We start from the raw sequence: 17,415 nt of genomic DNA on the forward strand, positions 1-17,415 counted from the left end.
GGCCCTGGGCAGGGTTTCTGTGACAATTCCACTGCACTGATTGTAACATTTCTGACATTTCTGTCTGCATCTCTACACACTTTTAAGCCAGTGCATTTAAAATGTGATAAAATATTAGAATATTCTGAATTATGAGAGTTCACATTATTTTTAGGTCCACCTGCCCTCTAAATCTGCTGTGCATTTGCCTGTGTGCAATATTCTCTGTCTCAATACTCAACTAGTGTGCAACACTCTGGTTAACTCTGTCCCAATACTGCAATTTCTAATGATTTTTAATCCATTCCACCTTAACACTATCAGTAGGCTACTCATTAATATTACTATTTATTCATTACATATCTGTCATATACTGTAAAATGCTGTACAAATGTCCACACTCCTATTAAACAAATACATTTGTATTTCCTACTTACCTACTTTCTCTTATTATTTCTATTTCTATAATGACTTGAAGTGTGCAACTGTAACACAAGAATTTCCCCTCGGGGATCAATAAAGTATTTCTGATTCTGATTATTGCTCTGCTGATATGGTAGGATCTCCTTCAGACCTCTGACAGACACAGAACTGTTTGTGAGTGACACCACAAATCTACACAAATGTTAACTTTAGCACCTCTGATAAAGCTCTGTCACAAGCTGTATTGTCACAAACCAGCTGCGACTCACAGAGCGGGTTCACTTGATTACATTATCAGTTATACATTTGTTCTTCATTGCATGAGAAAGTTGATGTGTGGTGTGACAGCTGTTGAAAAGTGTCAGTAGGCTCATGCTCAGTGCATGAGAGTTGGCAGCTATGCAAATGTTCTTTTACATCGTTTTTATATGGTGTTGAAAATCCAGCCATCTCTGGTCAGTACAGTTTGTGTTTTTACCTACAAATTGAGCTTATTTAAACGGACACTTTATTTACTGATGTAAAGTTCAACTTCGCAGGAAAGATATCTTACAAAAGGTATATAACATATAATGTATATATTTTTATTTCTCAGGTGTAATCTGCTATTTTTAAACTATGTATTTCAATATATTTAACAATATATGTGTTTAGAAAAAATATGGTAAGATTAAATTGTCAAAGGTCAAGAATAGAAAGTAAATGTACATATACTGTAACTAGAATATTTTCACCATAATTATATTATTTATGTATTTATAAGAACAACTGTGTTCCCTGGTCCCTGGTGCTAGAAAATACATGAAAAGGGACACTTTCTGTGCTTGTACTATTAACAAAGAAGAGACAAAACTGTTGTCAGAGATTTTTATTAGATTTTTTCTCTTGAAGCCAGCTTCTTCATAGAAAAAAAATTGTTTGCCTCTTGTTTCACCAATTAAAATACAAATTCACAAACAATAAAAACTCTGTATATATTGTATTATAAATGTAATAAAGCCAAATGTCAAATATCAGCTGTAATATGATGAAGCTAATCTGTTAATTGAATCGTTTGTACTCTCAACTCTGCTTCCTCTCAGGGAGTTTCACTCACACAGCTCTCTCCACTTATACATGACAAAAAAAATCCTTTATTTACATCCATACACATTAACTGAACTGTTACCAGAGTTGTCATTGTGAACAGTAAGGCTCAATTAAACCCCACAAAAGACATAAACTTCTGAAAATTGTCCTGCACACATTGCGCCACCCATATTCCTGCAACGTTCAACACAACACCCACTGAGAGGAGGTTTTTCCAAAAGGCTTCATACAAGAAAAATATAAATATCTTATATAAATATACAAGTATCTATATAAACTGATCTTCATATCATCTGTATGGGCAAATCCAGCAGGCACATGAAACCAGATGATATAAACATTGCTCTTCTGTGCTGAGGCAGTGCTGACTTAAATTTAGAAAGTAATTAACATAAAAGAAACTATCAAATATATTAACTAAAAAATAAAATGTTATTTGTTTTTATTATATTGCATAGACAAGTGATCCTTCATCACCCAGCCGTGCACACCTGAGGGTATTTTATAATATGTACCATACTTACATTCACATTTGTCCCTAAACTTCCCTGAAAATAACACCAGGAGATATTTTACCCAGTTAACAAAAATTATGTTTCTTATTGTTTAACTGCATGAATCAAACTGTGCTGTACATTTCTTCCTCAACATTCATTCATTCTGACGCTAAATGAAACAAAACACCACACCGATTACAAACACTCACTTCAACACTCATTTCAACAATTTAAACTAAACAAAACATAATCAAAATCATGTGATATTGTTCAACAAAATGTTGGTCAGCTTATCACATGGGCAATTTTGGCGAGATGACTGGCTTCTACCGAGGGCAAGACTCATCTGGAAAACAGAGAGACGGAGATGGAAGGTAAATAAGATGAAGCTAGGATTTTCTATTCCATTTTGTTTTTGGAGCTGACTTCGTTGAGTTCACCAACAGTGACATTTACGGCTTTGTGAGGACCATAAATGCAACTATACCATTCCAGTTGCTCTCTCATAACATCAATTCTATGTTTTAAATTGCTGCATTTAAAACCAGAGTTGTGTTAGATTTTTAATCTTTAGGCCTATATTTCTTCATTATGCTGAGCTTGCCCGTGCGGCTAACCTGCTACCAATTGCAAAACTCTGGAAATTGGTTGGTTTATTGAAAGGACGAGACTGGCGTTATTCTAGGGTTTTTTTTATTGTAAAGAAATCCCACAAAAAGACCAAAACCAACAATAGTTTAAAATGACAATATTTCTCAGTAAAATGTATTTACCATAACCACCACATTTGACACTGGATTTTGCTCTCCTGACTTTGAGTGAATGCAGAGTCTAAAATGGAGGACGCTATAGTAACTAATTAGCCATGTTACACCATTAATTTTTATTTAACCTCCTCTGTCGGAGTGTAAACTCCCCCGCAAAAGAGCTATGAGAAAGGAGTCGATGCTACAAACACATAAACTGTATGAACTTATTGTTAAATTAGTGACCAAGCTAATGAACTTGCTAAGCAACATTTAGCTTGCAAACATTTAGCATTCTGTTAGTTAGCAAGCTTGCAAGCTCAGAGAGGTTCATTATTTTTATAACTCTACTGAATTAAATAATTTCTTAAAACAGTGGGGATGAACAGTGCAGAGAAAATAAAACCGTTTGGAGAGGTTTTGTGACTGACTACCGCTTTAGTAAGTCTCTCTGTTAGTTCTTCCCTACCCTGTCTATGATACTCAGCCCAAAGCCTAATCACTGTTTCTAAACATTTAAATCTTTAATAATGGTTGACAAATAGATTGTTTTACTTTTTTTAAAAAGGCTCTGTAAAACTGCTGGGCACTGTAGTTTTTAGCTAATGTTACTCGAATAGGAGTAAATTACATAGGAGCAAGAACATTTGCTGGGGCCTATTTTTTGCATCAAATTAATAGATATTTATTGTGGAAGTCAGTGTTTACAACATGTGGGAATTGACTCAAAATAATGCTCTAGCACAGGGAAATAAGCTATACCAGACATTTACTTCACAGGACATACTACAGAAAAGATAAATGGATTGTTGATTTTGGTCTTGGATTTTGTTGATATTATGAAGAATAAGCCATAGAATAATGCCAGACAGATAATTTAAGGAAAGTGCAGGCACTCGGGCCTTCTTCTGTGGTGACAACACAGTGAAAATAAACAGACAAGAAACTAAAATTTGCCATCTAAAGTCCAAACCTGTGGAGTGTTTCACAGGAGACCACAGAAGTCACCATGAATGGCAAAACAATCTAAATCCATGATCTCACTCCTTACACACTATGTTTCTTGAGAAGGGGGTGACACTGACCCACTCTTAGACCCCGACCCGTTGTAATCCCCACGTTCTTTATGCTTTTGGATATGACCGATCCTCCCTCTACTTCATCCTCATCCTCCTGCACGTCCTCTCCCTGCAGTCTCCACGGATCATGAGGGTAAGGGGTATAAGCCAGCATGGAGGTTTCTGATGGGTACTCACAGACCTGCTCCAGCTGGTCCTCGTCGAAACACACCTTTCCCTGTAAACATGAGTAAAGAGAGGATTACTTTGCTCCGGACAAATACATTACATTGCATTAAATACATTGCTCTAAAGAAATGATTGGCTCAGCTGAAGATACTGAACAAGGACTGATATCTGACATCCACTTCCAAGACATGTAAATACTTCTATAAACACCTTCACATGTACCGTTTGGAAATAAAGTTCTTCATCAGAAATGGGGGGCTGTGTTTTGCATGTTTTGTGTTTCTATTCTGCTCTGTAGGGAGTAGAGGCAGCTTTGTGCATCTCCACTGTCATCTATTGACTGAAGGCAAAATGGTATAAACATTTTTTAAAGACTGGGGGCAACTTGAACTCAAGCATGAAAGACTCTGGCACAAAAGTCGGACAAAGAAACGGACACTACATTAATAAAAAAGTTGACTCATTATCGATGCCACTTACACACTAGATTTGAATACTTCTGCTAAAGTTACCTTTAATTCAATTGAAGAGATTATCAGGAATTAGAAAATAATTCATCCTCTAGTGAAATGACGGGAGAATCTTCCACAAAATAATTAAAAGTTTAAAGAAGAGCATGTCTGTTTCAAACACGCTGTGCTTTCATTATATAACAAATTATTTCAAAAATCAAAACAAAACATTGCACGCAAATAGCAAAGACAATCTGTAGGCCAAAGCGCAGTATACTTCCTGTTATTTCCTCTAACGTGCTCATTTGGTCAAATGTGAACACAACTTTGAGGTACTGGGGGGAGAGATGTTTGTAATCTGTCAGTATAATGGAAACTGACAGCATGAGGCTTAACACAGCAGAAATACTCCCTCTGCAGAGCACCAACTGATTGAACACTTCATGCACTAACTTATTGATTATTCAGGGAACGACTTTTATCACACAGATCAACTATTATGCAGCAGCTGAGTTGGTTTGAATGAGTCCTGGTAGTGTTTGGCACGTCTATGCCTGGACTGACGGATATTTGCATGGAGTTTGTTTACTTAAAGGTTCCCAACAGGAAAACAGTCTGAAAGGTCAGCACAGCACATCCACAGTTATGATAACAGCAGCTGCAGGCCTGGATGTGTACAGTATTAGACATGATCTGGATGAAGCCTGAAACATACAGACAGGACACTGCACACATTATACGAGTTACCGCTGCTTCACCCTGGCAGTCCGCAGAGGAGTGCAGATAATAGCTCTGCATTAGAGAGGCTGGGCGAATCATGCTCAGGCACAGGAGGCTAATCCTCCCTCCCTGAACCCGATTAACCCAGGCTAACACAGCAGGACAGCAGAGGCACCGGGTGAGACAGAAACCGAAAGAGTTGGAGAACAATAAGATAGCGAAAGAGGGAATTTTTCATTAGCAGGAATTCAGTATTTATAGTAATATCTGACCACACTTCTCAACAGGTTCAATAGTGCTTTGTTAGTAAGTTTCTATTTGTGTTCAGAGAGATTTTTAAATTTGGGCTGCAAAGTTTTCATATTCCAGACTGACCCACAATATGTGTTTTATAGTTCAAGACAACAATTCAGTCTTTTCTAAAGCATGTTTGGGATTGCTTAGAATGGCATGGGTCATAAGGGGGAGGGAAGGAGCCCTGATGTCAAACCGTCTGAAGGACATCAACGAGACAGCGACAGGTGGTCAGAGAATCACCGCCGTAAAGTGGTCACTCACTGCAGCTAAGGTGGACTGCGCTTATAGATGAATGTGTATTTCATTAGAAGTCACAGTAATGGGCCGATTGAGAGCTGGAGAACTTCATCCACAGAGCACAGCATCAAACCCTAGTTTCTTGTTCACTCTTGTGTCGATTACTATAGTCGAGTCTTTTGAAACAGTTGGCCCTGTAATAAAACAGTCTGAGTTGCATTTTGCGATTTAAACATGGATACTTCCTTGTGTCTCTTGTTCGGAGGAAGTGAAGAAGTTTGAAAGAGGAAGTGAGCAAAAACATGCAGCGTGACAGTTTCTGTTGGGCTGAATAACAAGCATTTAATGCCTTTAATCCTCTCAGTATGACTGTCAAACTGTCATTTGTTTTTGCCCTCCCTCAATTCTACTCTTTGTTGGCACATTAAACCACCGTCGACTTTTTCTCACATTTTTCTGTAACACTTCTGACTTCTTTCTCTTTCCATTTCACCCACGCCAAACTAAGAATTGGCGGCCTGCTGTCAGTAACGCTCAGCATAGCCAGCGGAGGGCCAGAAACTCAAAAACTGCTTGCCAAGACTCCAGTCTAACAAACTAAACCCCTGCTAGGAAACAGCCAAGAAGATACAAAGAGAGATTTGTCTGAGAAGAGGGGAAGGCTGACTCAACACAAATGGCAGAATTGGTGAGAGGGAACAAGGAAGCAGTCTGCAACACACACAGTTTCAGACTGAGGGGAAATTACCAGCACTTTAACAACCCTTACATAGAAAAATATCGTATAAAAAAAACATATGATTCTTCGAATAGGCAGTCAGGTGCCGTGAAACACAAAAAAATAGATTCATCACCAAAGGATGGTGTAATAAAGGACAGACATTTATTGCAGCTCTGCTGAGATAGTTTGTCTTCATCTCCTTTATTACATAAAAGCTGCACGTATTGTTAGTTAAGCACTCAAAATGCAAAAAAAATAATAATAATAACAGGAGGATGGAGTTGGCTGCTTGTCATTGTGGTTTCCTACTCAACTTGTCAGTCTCCAGTGAAGCCTGCAACATTAACTGTTTCTTACCGCAGAAGCTTTAACAGACTAAGGGGTACTATATCAAACACTTTTATTTTATGTTGCACTCATAGTTGTCCTCATTTTAGATGCAGAGTTAGATTAGCAAACAAAAACATAAAAATATGCCTCTGTCCACATGTGCTTGAATAAAATATGTATGGTGAGACTGTTATCGTAAGGTAAAAGTCAGAAGTCTGCAAAGAATTAGACTGCAGAAGCAAATGGCAAAGCAGATCACTCCAGGATTTTATGGCTAAGAATCAAGATGTCGTGCTTGTTAAGGCTTTAACCGGCTTAGGTCGGTCTCTGTGATTGCACTTCTCAATCAACAGGGATGTTCTCCCAGTGAAAGGGGATTCTGCTTGACGACGAGGGACCATCAGGCAGGTGACACAAGGTGATGCCCTTCTGGCCCACCTCTGATGAATTTTAGAAAGTAGTAGAGCGACAATCCCTCTGATATCTGGCTTAGTCTCTTCGCCATTCTGACAGCATTTTGAAATCAAAAAACACCACACACTATAAACAAACAACTACAATGTTCACTCACCCTTTTCAGGGTCCCTCTGTTCTTGACCAGACAGGACTTCTCCAGATTCTGATACCCGCCAATCACCTCAATCTCCTCCACTGTGGGGTACTTCTTCTTCACTGGCTCGGCGACAGCTGAGACAGTCTGGGCCTGCTGCGATGAGGCCTTTGTGGCTGTCACCCCTGCTACCTTGGGCTTCGTTGTGGACCCCGTCACTCCTCCTCCTTCCCCATGAGGTTTTTTTGGAGAGATTGTGATGGTGGCACCTCTCTTCACCTGGCCTCCAGAGGCACTCTTGATTAAGAAGCGCACGGGTGATGGGGTGGGAGATGGCGAAACACTAGGAGAATGGGCAGGAGATGGAGAGCATGGGGAGGAGGCTGGGGTCGGGGCGCAATCTGAGGGTTTCAGAGTATTTTCCGGGGATTGGCTCCTGAGAAGTGAGGGGGTAATGGTGATAGTTTGGTTGGTTTGTTTGAGCACAGATGTTGGAGAACAAGTATGCTGAGGAGACACTGTGGGGTTTGATTCTGACGTTTCTTGATCTTTCTCCTGGGTCTTGGCATCGTCCTTTACCTGCTGCTTTAACACTCCTCTGGGGCTTTGCTGCCCCTTTGTCTCTCTGTCTTTGAGAGGAGTGTTTGGCGATGTACAAGATGTCAGCGATTCCTGCTCTTTCAGCTGAAACTGCTCTATCTGTTGCTGTATTGTCTGAACCCCAGAAATGTCATCACCTGAGAATGCTGTGTTGTCCCTCTGCTGTGCGTTTGACATGAGGGGCTTCACTTTAACAAGGTGCACTGATGGGCTGTCTACCGTCCTCTCCCTCAGACACAAGCCCGACCTCGAGCCAACAGTTCCCAAGTTGTAGATCCGACTCATGGCTGTGAGGGAGTTGGGGTGAGCTGGCAAAGGGGAGAGAGATTGTTCAGGATCAAGAGGCGATGTGTATTCCTCTACCTCCTCCTCTGAGAGCTCCTTCTCCTCCGCCTCCCTTTCTTCACCTCTGTTCTCGTGTAGGCTCCTGTGGCGCCTCAGCTGTTCTTCCACATGTTTCAGGAGGTCGTCTTCATCCTCAGATATCTGGAAGCTGTCAGAGATAACTTCGGTGGCAGCAGTGTAAAACTCGCTTGATGCTTCCTCTACTCTGACGGCTTGTGAATGTTGGACAGAAACAGGAAGTTGAGGGCAGCTTTTTAGCACGCTGACTTCCTGTGTGACGTCAAATGCAGTCACGGATGTCTGCGCTGCTGCGTCTTCCTGTGCCCTCTCTGCGTTGACCAGCCTCTTCCGCATGTCAGCTGCAGCTTCTCCCTCTTTGTCTATTTCAGTTCCCCTCTCATCACGCCTCTCCTCAGCTATCTGAATATCACTTGTCTCTGAACCTTCACTTCCACCTCCATCTTGTGCCTCTCTTTGTCTCTGCCTCTCCAGCTCTCTTTGTCTGATTTTCTCTCGCAGGGACTCGATGCGGCTCAAGGGTTTTCCGATCCTCCAGCTGTCCCTCCTCTCAACACCTTTACCTGCTTCCCAGTCTTGCCCCTCGTTGTTTTGACCTATGGCCTTTTTACTCTCCACCATTTCTTCCGCAACGTAAAAGACAGTTCTGGGGATTTGAATCTCGAGGGGACCTGGATTGATCCCCATTGGTGCAATCCTTTTCGGAGATCTGGGGGTTACATCATGAATGAGGTTCTCTGACCCAACATCACTGTATGTTTGCGCCTCCTGCTTGCTCTCTTTGTTCACTTCATAAGCAGCTTTGTAAGCCCTTCCTCCTTTCTCATTGCTATAAACAGTTGTGTCTCCTATTTTTTCTATTTTACTTATAAGATCCTCTGTCTGTTGGGACAAAACATTGGGTGGTAGGTAAAGTCCTTGTGGCCCTGTATCACTCCACTCGGACCCTCTATGGGGGTCACTGGCCCTATCTGTGACAGCACAGAGTAGATTGGAGCACTCTGTGAAAGCTGATTCATGTCTGTACTGACTCTCAGCAGCCTGACATGGACTGGCCAGCTCTGCTGTTGTAACTTCAGGTGGGATTGTGCTTTCGAATCCCTCGTCTCTCCGAAACTCAGACACCTTTTTGTCACAAACTTGCGCCTCAGTCCGTCCCCCCGCCTCTGAATCTTTTTCTACTCTCTGCTCCCTTTCTGAACCTTTCTCACCTGCCAGTGGCTTCACCTCTCTCTCTGCTCTCGCTTTCCCATCCTGCCTGATCGGTACTCTTCTGGCAAATGAGATTCCCTCTGTGTTTTTGACAGACGCCACTGTGAACCCCTCGTCTCCATGTGCATCAGCTGCCTTTTCTGCAGCCCTGGTGTCAACAGCCTCAACTTTCTTTACTTCGCCTCTGTTTAGGATGGAGATTTCTGGCTCACTGCTCCTCTGCATGGGCCCCCCCTTTCCATCCTCGTTTTTTAACTGTCTGTCTCTAAGCTTTCCAAACCTGTCTTTATCTAAAAGTCTTGAGCACCCCAGTTTGATCTTTGCTGTGGTTTCCTTCCCTGCTACGTCAACCCACGGCGCTATGCCCTTGTCTGAATGTATTCTAATTTTCATCTCATAATACCCGTTGTCATCTATACCATTCTCCTTTCCACATATGACACGGTCAGAGAAACTTAATGAGCGTTTTGGCACACCTTTTAACAGCATATTCCTCTCCTCATACTGCTGGTCATCTTCATCGCCTGAGTATTTTCTCCTACCAGGCCGGAGGAAATTATCAGAGCTTTTGGATCGAGATGGAGGCTTGGGGTGCTCTCCAAATTTACTCAGCAGCTGGCTAACCCTCCCTCCTCTTTCCACAAACACATTATCATCTAAGCTGTCCTTCCTGTCATCTTTAATAACTGTTGCCTGCCCCCATGGTCTCTCTTTCTCTTTTTCTCTTAGCCAGGATATGTCTGTTCTCAGCTCCCTGCCCATACTCTCCCTCCTTCCATCCATGCTGCACTTCATTTCTCCATCCTGTCTACCTGAACCTTTCCCTCCTCCTTCTCCTCCTACTGGATTCCTCTCTTCAGGGCTTGCTGGGGGCTTTATGATCAGAACCTCAGAGGCTCGAATCTCTGTGACGCTCCCTCCCCCGGCCAGGATCTCCCTCAGGTCCATCTTCATCCCTCTCTTCCCCTTGTGGTCCTCCTCAGGCCTCTCCCTCTCCGCTTCCCTCCATCTACCTCTTCTCTCATCGCTGCTTCTCCTGTCCTGCTCGATGATGATGATATTGTCGGCTCGGATGGTCCGAAGACAAGGGACGTTGGGGGAAAACGTATTAGATGGTGGATCTGTTTCTTTATCTTCCTCGTCTTTTCTTACTTTGAGGAATTCCCGCTCCCTGCCTGCATCTTTAACTGACTCTTTCCATTGGCTTTTATCTTTTTCCCATCCCTCCCTGCTATTTTCTCTTCCTTGACTCCTGTCTTTGCCCCTCTCTTTTTCCCGTCCCTCACTTAAATCTCTGAATCTTTCTATTTTCAGCTCTATATCTCTTTCTCTTCCTGACTCTCCATCTTGACCCCTGGGGCTCAATTTTTCTTTCTCCTTAACTTCTGGCTCATTCCCTACATCTGCATCTCTGCCCTTCCTCCACGAACTCTGCGTGCGAATAAATGGGTTTTCATGGACTGGAACTATAGTTTCAACAGACACCTGACTCACTGGTTTGAGGTCTGCATCCAGCCATTGCCCCAAATCTGGACTAAGTGACAGTTCGCTTCCCGGATTGACCGTTACAAAGCTGTCCGTGTCACTCAGACCATCAGAAGGAGATCTGACATCCACCTGCAGCAGACAGGCATCTCTCTCCTTTTCTCTGTCACCAAAACTGTCCTGTTTTGCCTTCCTCCGCTGGATGATCCCACGCTTCCAGGCGGGCATGCTGGCAAATTTCTCCTCCTCCTCCTTTTCTCTCCTCTCTCGCTCCTCCTCCTCTCTCCTCTTTTTCTCCAGCAGGAGTTGCTTCCATTCCGGCAGAGAGGAGACAGACATAACAGGAAAAGTGCCGGGTTTTGGAAAAGATGGTTGCCGTTCTCCTGTAGAGCCTCTGGGAGTGGTATGCAAATGAGCAAATAATTAAGTTTAATCAGTTCAAAATTGAACTTTTGGGACACAATACAGTAAAAGGTATTTTCAGTGTTTAATAGCATTATATAAACAAATTGATTAAAAAATAAATTGATTAAAAAATCAATGTAGACTCACAAGGTGGGACAACATATGTCAACACTAGCCTGCAGTTCAAGTTTATCTGTTGTCAACGGAGTCAAATTAACTTACACCACATTATGCACATTTTACAGTCTTCTTACCGTCTGCTTTAGTCTTATAATTAGGATGAAAATGTTAACTGAAACTCACCAAAAAACAGTCTTTGCAAAGATATTACTGTATCCGCTTCGACTTTGCAGTTGTCATCTCCACTTTTGCGTCTTGGCTGTGCGTAATGCGCTCCACTCCTTGACGGTCAATCTGCGTTGCCAATAACTGATAACAGATTAATCCATGCAGTCAAATCGGATGGTTTAAAAACGTTGTGCGACCCAGTCACACCACCCCTCGACCTGACTGTGAGTCAGAGCATAAAAACTCCTCCGTGGTCGGTATAGTAGTAAATATTTCCAGCTTCAGAGCGGCAGCCCTGTAATCCGATAATTACATTAAATTCCTTCAGGAGTGTTTAGTGGCACACACCATATTGTCGGGCCTAAGAAAAGGCGTTTAAAGCGCACAGCCGTCTGCCCGGGCACCAACCCTTCATCCCCTCGTTCGTTTCATCCCTTCGTCCCGCAGGGCTAATTGGAAAAGAGGTGGAGGAGGGGGGTGGAACGGACGGTCTGTGGTGTCAGACGGGCAGAGCACAGAGCTGCAGGAGTTTACCGACCAGGCACGATCAACCTCACACACACGGCATACTTTAGTATTTTCCGTACTGATTTTTTTTTAATGCCAGGTCATACATAACATGCAACTGTTCTTCCTAAAGACTAATGCTTGCTCCACTCAACAGAGGAATGGCTGTGAACAAGTGAATAAAACAGCAAACTAATCCTCTAATCCCCCTGAAAAGGCTCAAATCAATGCCAAAATACACAAAGTTATCATCTTAATACATAAATTAGTCTTGAAAATAGGCATCTTAGTGGAAACAAATACATATTTACCTGCAGGTTTGCTTTTATGCCTTAAATTATCTGACTTTATTCTGCCCTATACATGTTAAATCATAGATTCCAATACTTTAAAGTTTGAGTATGAGTGATATTTAAGAAAATACAGGTTGCTCTGCTAAATAGCTGTTACCAACTTTATTCTGTTTCTTCAGATTCCAGTGGAATACAATTGGTCACATCACTGTTGATGTGGCCCCGAAACAATACAAAGGAACTGACGAAATACATTCAAAGTCTCAGAAAACAGACTTGTTTTTCTTTACAGCTGCAAATTAAAAACAAAACCCAAAACTGCATTTTTGTTGCTGTGTGAAATCTTAGTGTGATATTCTTTTTCAAGGACAATGACAAGTTTGAAATTAGAGTATAGAGAAATACAGTGCATCTGTAGTTGGCACATTAATGTAACAGCCTATAAAAATATACTATATGAAACAAAACAAAAAAACATTCAGTGTAGTAAAAAGTAAAAAAGGAGCATTTTATTTTACATATGTCATAAATTTTGGATAAATCTTTCTTGTGATATAGAGATATAAATATAACAGTTACATTTTGTTTACTCAGAATTCAACAGTGTGTTGAATTTGTTAAGTTGTTAAGTGTGGCCATTCGTCATTAGCAATAAATGGCCAGAGCATGTTTGTTTGTTCTTATTCAACACAGCAGATAACCCAGCTCATTGAGAAGGCACTTTTGGAAAAATATTTATTTTTAAGACAGCAGTCAGCTTCACATCACAGCAGTAAGAAGACCTTCACTTCTCCTTGTGATTGCTATCGTCCAGGTCGCTGGTGTCGGCGCTGCCCCGGCGTGGCTCGGCGAAGAGCTGCATTTTGCTTTTCAGCTGGACACAGAGGTAGGCTAAATCCTGTTTGTCCAGAGAGTGTGCCAGGGCCAGGTAAGTCGACAGAGTCCCCGCCAGCAGGAGCCTATCCAGGGACAAGGCCGGCAGGAGCCACAGCACGACGGCCAGCTCCAGGCACACCGGGTGGCGGAGGTGAGACAGGAGGCGCTGGGCAAGCGGTGACTTGTGAGACAGGGGGTCCCCTAAACCAAAACACTTGTAATACACCTGAGAGAGACAAATTAGGTTTAAGAAGCAGCACCAACAACAACGAGTAAATCTGTTTATGTAACAGGTTTTCATAATCACTGCCACAGATTGGACTGCCCCTATTACACACAGTTTAATTTTGTGACATGTTGCCGTTTTGGCATCAAATCAAATTGAGGATAATAATCCTGAAGTGGGAGGATGTTTAATGCTGATTTGCTGTTGAATTAATTGGGTACTGAATTAACTGAAATGTTGATCCTCTTGATGTTTTCATCTGAGCCTTATGAGGTTTGTCTGGTGTAAATTATCTGAGGTTAGAAGTGTAATTCTGACAGTCACATGAAGTAAACAATCTTGTTTCATTACATTTCAGAATTACATGTTACATACTGAAACTTATTGTGACACATACTGTATGCACCTCAGTTATGGCAAGTAATCTCTTAGAAAAGTACACGTATCATACAGTCCTGCCTTAGAGTAATAAGCTGAACTATAAATAAAGCAGTGATGATTAAGATGAAAACCATCACACAATGATCAAAGAAAGTTTAACAAAATATAACTTAGGCTCATTGTTCTTAATTTTCACTAAAAGTAATCCGCCAGATATTTTAAAAGGAATATATTTTAACTCATTTTCACCTAGATTTTGTGTCCCCTTGTATCCCAAATTTGTTCTGAGAGGACAAAAAGCTGCTGATTATACTGCAGATCAGCAAGAGTGCCTTGAAGAAACTAAGAAAATAATTAAAAGTCAAACTTCTGAATACAGTGTTGGGTCTTTATTTTATGTTGTTCACTTCTTTCTTTACTTCCTGTCAATTTTCAACTGTTTAATGTCACATAAAAGGCAAAAATATCCAAAAATTATTACAATTTTATTTATTAAAATGTAGTACTAAAACATTCTGTGATTATTATTGAGTTAAGAACAGCCCACTAATGAAGCACAGGTTACCTGCTTGATGCCCAGTAGTTCTGGGTAATCAAAGATCACGAGGATGCTGCAGATGATTGCCCAGCAAAGGAAGTGCAGAGAGAAGCAGAGCAGAGGGAACCAGATACTCCAGGGTGCATGACGAACTGACCACAGACAGGGGGCGCCGGTCACAGGCTGCCAGTAGTGCATCAAGATCTAACAGGGGAGGACACAGAATAATGATACAGAGTGGTGCGAGGACACACACCACTCTGCACACACATAACATGTGTTATAAAGCCCAAAACATGTTCAACTTTAACTCCTGAAGACGCAATCCAATACAATAATATGACCAAGTAATGAATTACATTATAATTGTGACTTATTACTTTTCACTATAGCAATAAAAGCAGCATTATACACACTTTCAGAGTCTGAGTTTCTGTACCTGGAGTGCCAGTGCAGTGGTGAAGCAGTATGCTGTCCTGTTCAAGGGCCCCAGCACTGACTGGAGGGCCTGTTTGACAGGTGACCAGGCGAGCAGACTGTGCTGCGTGATGAAGAGAGCCAGCAGCCCTAGATCCACAGCCAGAGAGTTGAGGACAAAGCTGTCCTGCAGAGCCACTGACCATGGTATGAAGTCTTAGGTGTGGGCAAATGATGTGAACAAGAGGAAAAAGCTAACTTTAATAATGACAAAATGATTTGTCATTATATAAACAATTGTACAACTACAACCTCACAAAGCAGCTACCATTGATTGATTCTTTATTTCAATCTTTAAGTTCAATTAAATAAAAACTAAGATGTAGAGTGAAGCTGTAGCCAATTCAGCCAACCAAAAATATGAATACATATGAACAAGCTGCACAATCCAATCAATAATTCAAAGTTAGTTATTTATAGTATAATACTATCGACCAATATACATACATATTTGAGTACATACATACAATAGGCTGCATACTCCTACCTAGTATCAATACATTACACAGACAGATTAAACAATCACTGGTTTGTTTCTATTCTGCAATAAAAATATAACTGCAAGTGTGATGTGGAACAGGCACAAGAGTTTACTGTCTACAACTACAACACACTACAACTGACCAGCCACGGCTAAATAATACACTGTTATCTATGAAGGCATTAAGAACACACAAGCACTGTTTGCAAGCACTCAAGCATTAAACATGCCACAGCAATATGATAGGCCTGCATAACCCAGGACCCTCTGCCTAGAGTTCCACTACACCATGGGCCTCTTTACAAGCTTAGGTCCTCCTTCTCATCCCCGTTGTGTTGAATTTAAGGAAACAAAGTTAAAGTTAAGTTATACTGTTTCTATTTTTATTCTGGTATCTAGTAAAATATACATTGGGCTCGAACCCACCAACGAAAAGGCCGCTGCTCTAACGGAGACTCACTGTATTAGTTAACGGGCCACCTACTGAGAAGCGTCGGTAGCGATTTCGACAAAAAACTTTAAAGAATACAAAGAAATCTTATTTTAATTACATTACAATAATAACGAAAATAAAATAGTTAAACCATTTTGAAAACAGTTTACAACAAATTTGTACAGCACTGACTTCACGCTAATACTCATCTGCTGTATAAAAAGACATATTGAAATAAACACAAGACAATAACCGTTATATATACGGTTACTGATTTGACGTCAGTCCCGGTACTTAATCTGTGCCATAAAGATACATCAGACCTGCGAAATACAGCAAATAAAATCCGTCAAAGCAGAAAAGATTGCCGCCCAACGTGGGGCTCGAACCCACGACCCTGAGATTAAGAGTCTCATGCTCTACCGACTGAGCTAGCCGGGCACTGACCTCTGTAGGCCTATAGTCGCTTTTAGTACTTTTTCATTAGATAACCTCTGGTTACTTGTGAATGACAGAGACTGATGCGTAGCTGATACACAGGAGCTAACTTGCCACACCTATTTGAGTTATGGGGATTTTAGCAAACTATAGCCATAATTTCATTAATTTATAAAACACTTGATGCAGGTGTTGTTTCAGCGCACAACAGCTACGAGTCAAGCCCTGAAAGCCATCTCATGTTTGCAAGGTTTCGCCAATAACTTCTCTACTAAAAGTTAGCTTAACGTTACTTCTCTTGGTCGCCTGCCAGCAGCAATGGGACGCTTACCTTGACAGAGGGTCGTCTCTCCGGTGATGTTATAGTAAATGGCCCGAAATGATATAAACCGAATGAAATCTGCACCGGATATGAAAACAAACACAGAGTTTAGAAGAGACACGGTGCAGAGAACCCAGCCACGTACCGTGACTGACGCCATTTCAATCAGCGTTTATGTTCATTAGGCAACTTGCTCTGTGGTTCCTTCCGGGAGGGGAGCTTGTGGCAGTACCGAGGATTAACACACGGTGGCGCTGCTGCGGGGAAAGTCTGTATAGCACCTTCCAAACACTGCAGCCATTCAAAGTGCTTTGCAAACCCGAAGATACAATTACAGATACAAAGAAGCGAATAAAAATATAAAATTAATTCAGAAAAATTGAAGTTAAAATTTTAAATTTAAGTTCAATTGAAATACTTTAAAGACATTTGATATGAAAAAGATATAAAAGCTTGGTCAAATAAATAGTAGCAATGAATAAGGTTGTATATTTTATTATTATAGGCTAATTCATCCTCTTCAAGTCAAGTCAGGCAATGTTATAATGCATATTCATTATATTTTATCATATACTTCACTCCATACAGGAGTCCAGAATAGATTAGAATACATACAACTTTATTTTCCAGCAGAGTGGAAAAGTGTGTCTAGCGCACACAAACATAAAAGCAACAGAGGAAAATGAAAATATAAAACAAATATAGCAACAAAACAACACTGAAGTGTAAAAGTGTAAAAAAGTGTAAAACACTGCAAATATACAAATAAAATACAAAGTACTGAAACATAAAATAAAATCCA

The 17,415-nt window shown here is 41.2% G+C and overlaps 2 protein-coding genes and 1 non-coding gene across 5 annotated transcripts; all 3 read right to left on the minus strand.

The window, feature by feature from the left end:
- Positions 1-1,255: 1,255 nt before the first annotated feature.
- ppp1r18 (protein phosphatase 1, regulatory subunit 18) lies at positions 1,256-9,849 on the minus strand. Of its 3 annotated transcripts, none has more exons than XM_046059701.1 (3): positions 8,296-9,849; positions 7,310-8,196; positions 1,256-4,030 (listed from the first exon to the last, which is right to left on the minus strand). In XM_046059701.1, the coding sequence occupies exons 1-3, from the start codon at positions 9,686-9,688 to the stop codon at positions 3,782-3,784; spliced, it is 2,529 nt and encodes an 842-aa protein (XP_045915657.1). In that variant the 5' UTR covers positions 9,689-9,849; the 3' UTR covers positions 1,256-3,781. The 3 variants fall into 3 exon arrangements, with proteins under 3 accessions (XP_045915657.1, XP_045915656.1, XP_045915655.1); XM_046059700.1 differs by having other exon boundaries at positions 1,256-2,334; positions 3,820-4,030; positions 7,310-9,849; XM_046059699.1 differs by having other exon boundaries at positions 7,310-9,849.
- Positions 9,850-12,588: 2,739 nt separating this feature from the next.
- On the minus strand, positions 12,589-16,806 carry nrm (nurim). The gene is made up of 4 exons (XM_046058666.1): positions 16,623-16,806; positions 14,902-15,095; positions 14,490-14,666; positions 12,589-13,543 (listed from the first exon to the last, which is right to left on the minus strand). Exons 1-4 carry the CDS (start codon positions 16,771-16,773, stop codon positions 13,226-13,228), a joined length of 840 nt encoding a protein of 279 aa, XP_045914622.1. The 5' UTR covers positions 16,774-16,806; the 3' UTR covers positions 12,589-13,225.
- Positions 16,222-16,294, minus strand: trnak-cuu. Its single transcript has one exon. It is a non-coding gene; the product is annotated as a tRNA-Lys (tRNA).
- Positions 16,807-17,415: the final 609 nt, after the last annotated feature.

This window comes from Micropterus dolomieu, linkage group LG09 (assembly GCF_021292245.1).
Source record: "Micropterus dolomieu isolate WLL.071019.BEF.003 ecotype Adirondacks linkage group LG09, ASM2129224v1, whole genome shotgun sequence".
Lineage (NCBI taxonomy): Eukaryota > Metazoa > Chordata > Actinopteri > Centrarchiformes > Centrarchidae > Micropterus > Micropterus dolomieu.

What these genes read in the sequence shown, in the direction of transcription:
- ppp1r18 (XM_046059699.1), bottom strand. Translation starts at nt 9,688, where the DNA reads ATGCAGAGGAGCAGTGAGCCAGAAATCTCCATCCTAAACAGAGGCGAA. An exon ending in ACAGAGGGACCCTGAAAAGG is followed by an intron (nt 4,031 to 7,309) that starts GTGAGTGAACAT and finishes TCATGTTTACAG; the next exon opens with GGAAAGGTGTGTTTCGACGA.
- nrm (XM_046058666.1), bottom strand. Translation starts at nt 16,773, where the DNA reads ATGGCGTCAGTCACGGTACGTGGCTGGGTTCTCTGCACCGTGTCTCTT. An exon ending in CCACTGCACTGGCACTCCAG is followed by an intron (nt 14,667 to 14,901) that starts GTACAGAAACTC and finishes CTCCCCTGTTAG; the next exon opens with ATCTTGATGCACTACTGGCA. An exon ending in AACTACTGGGCATCAAGCAG is followed by an intron (nt 13,544 to 14,489) that starts GTAACCTGTGCT and finishes TGTCTCTCTCAG; the next exon opens with GTGTATTACAAGTGTTTTGG.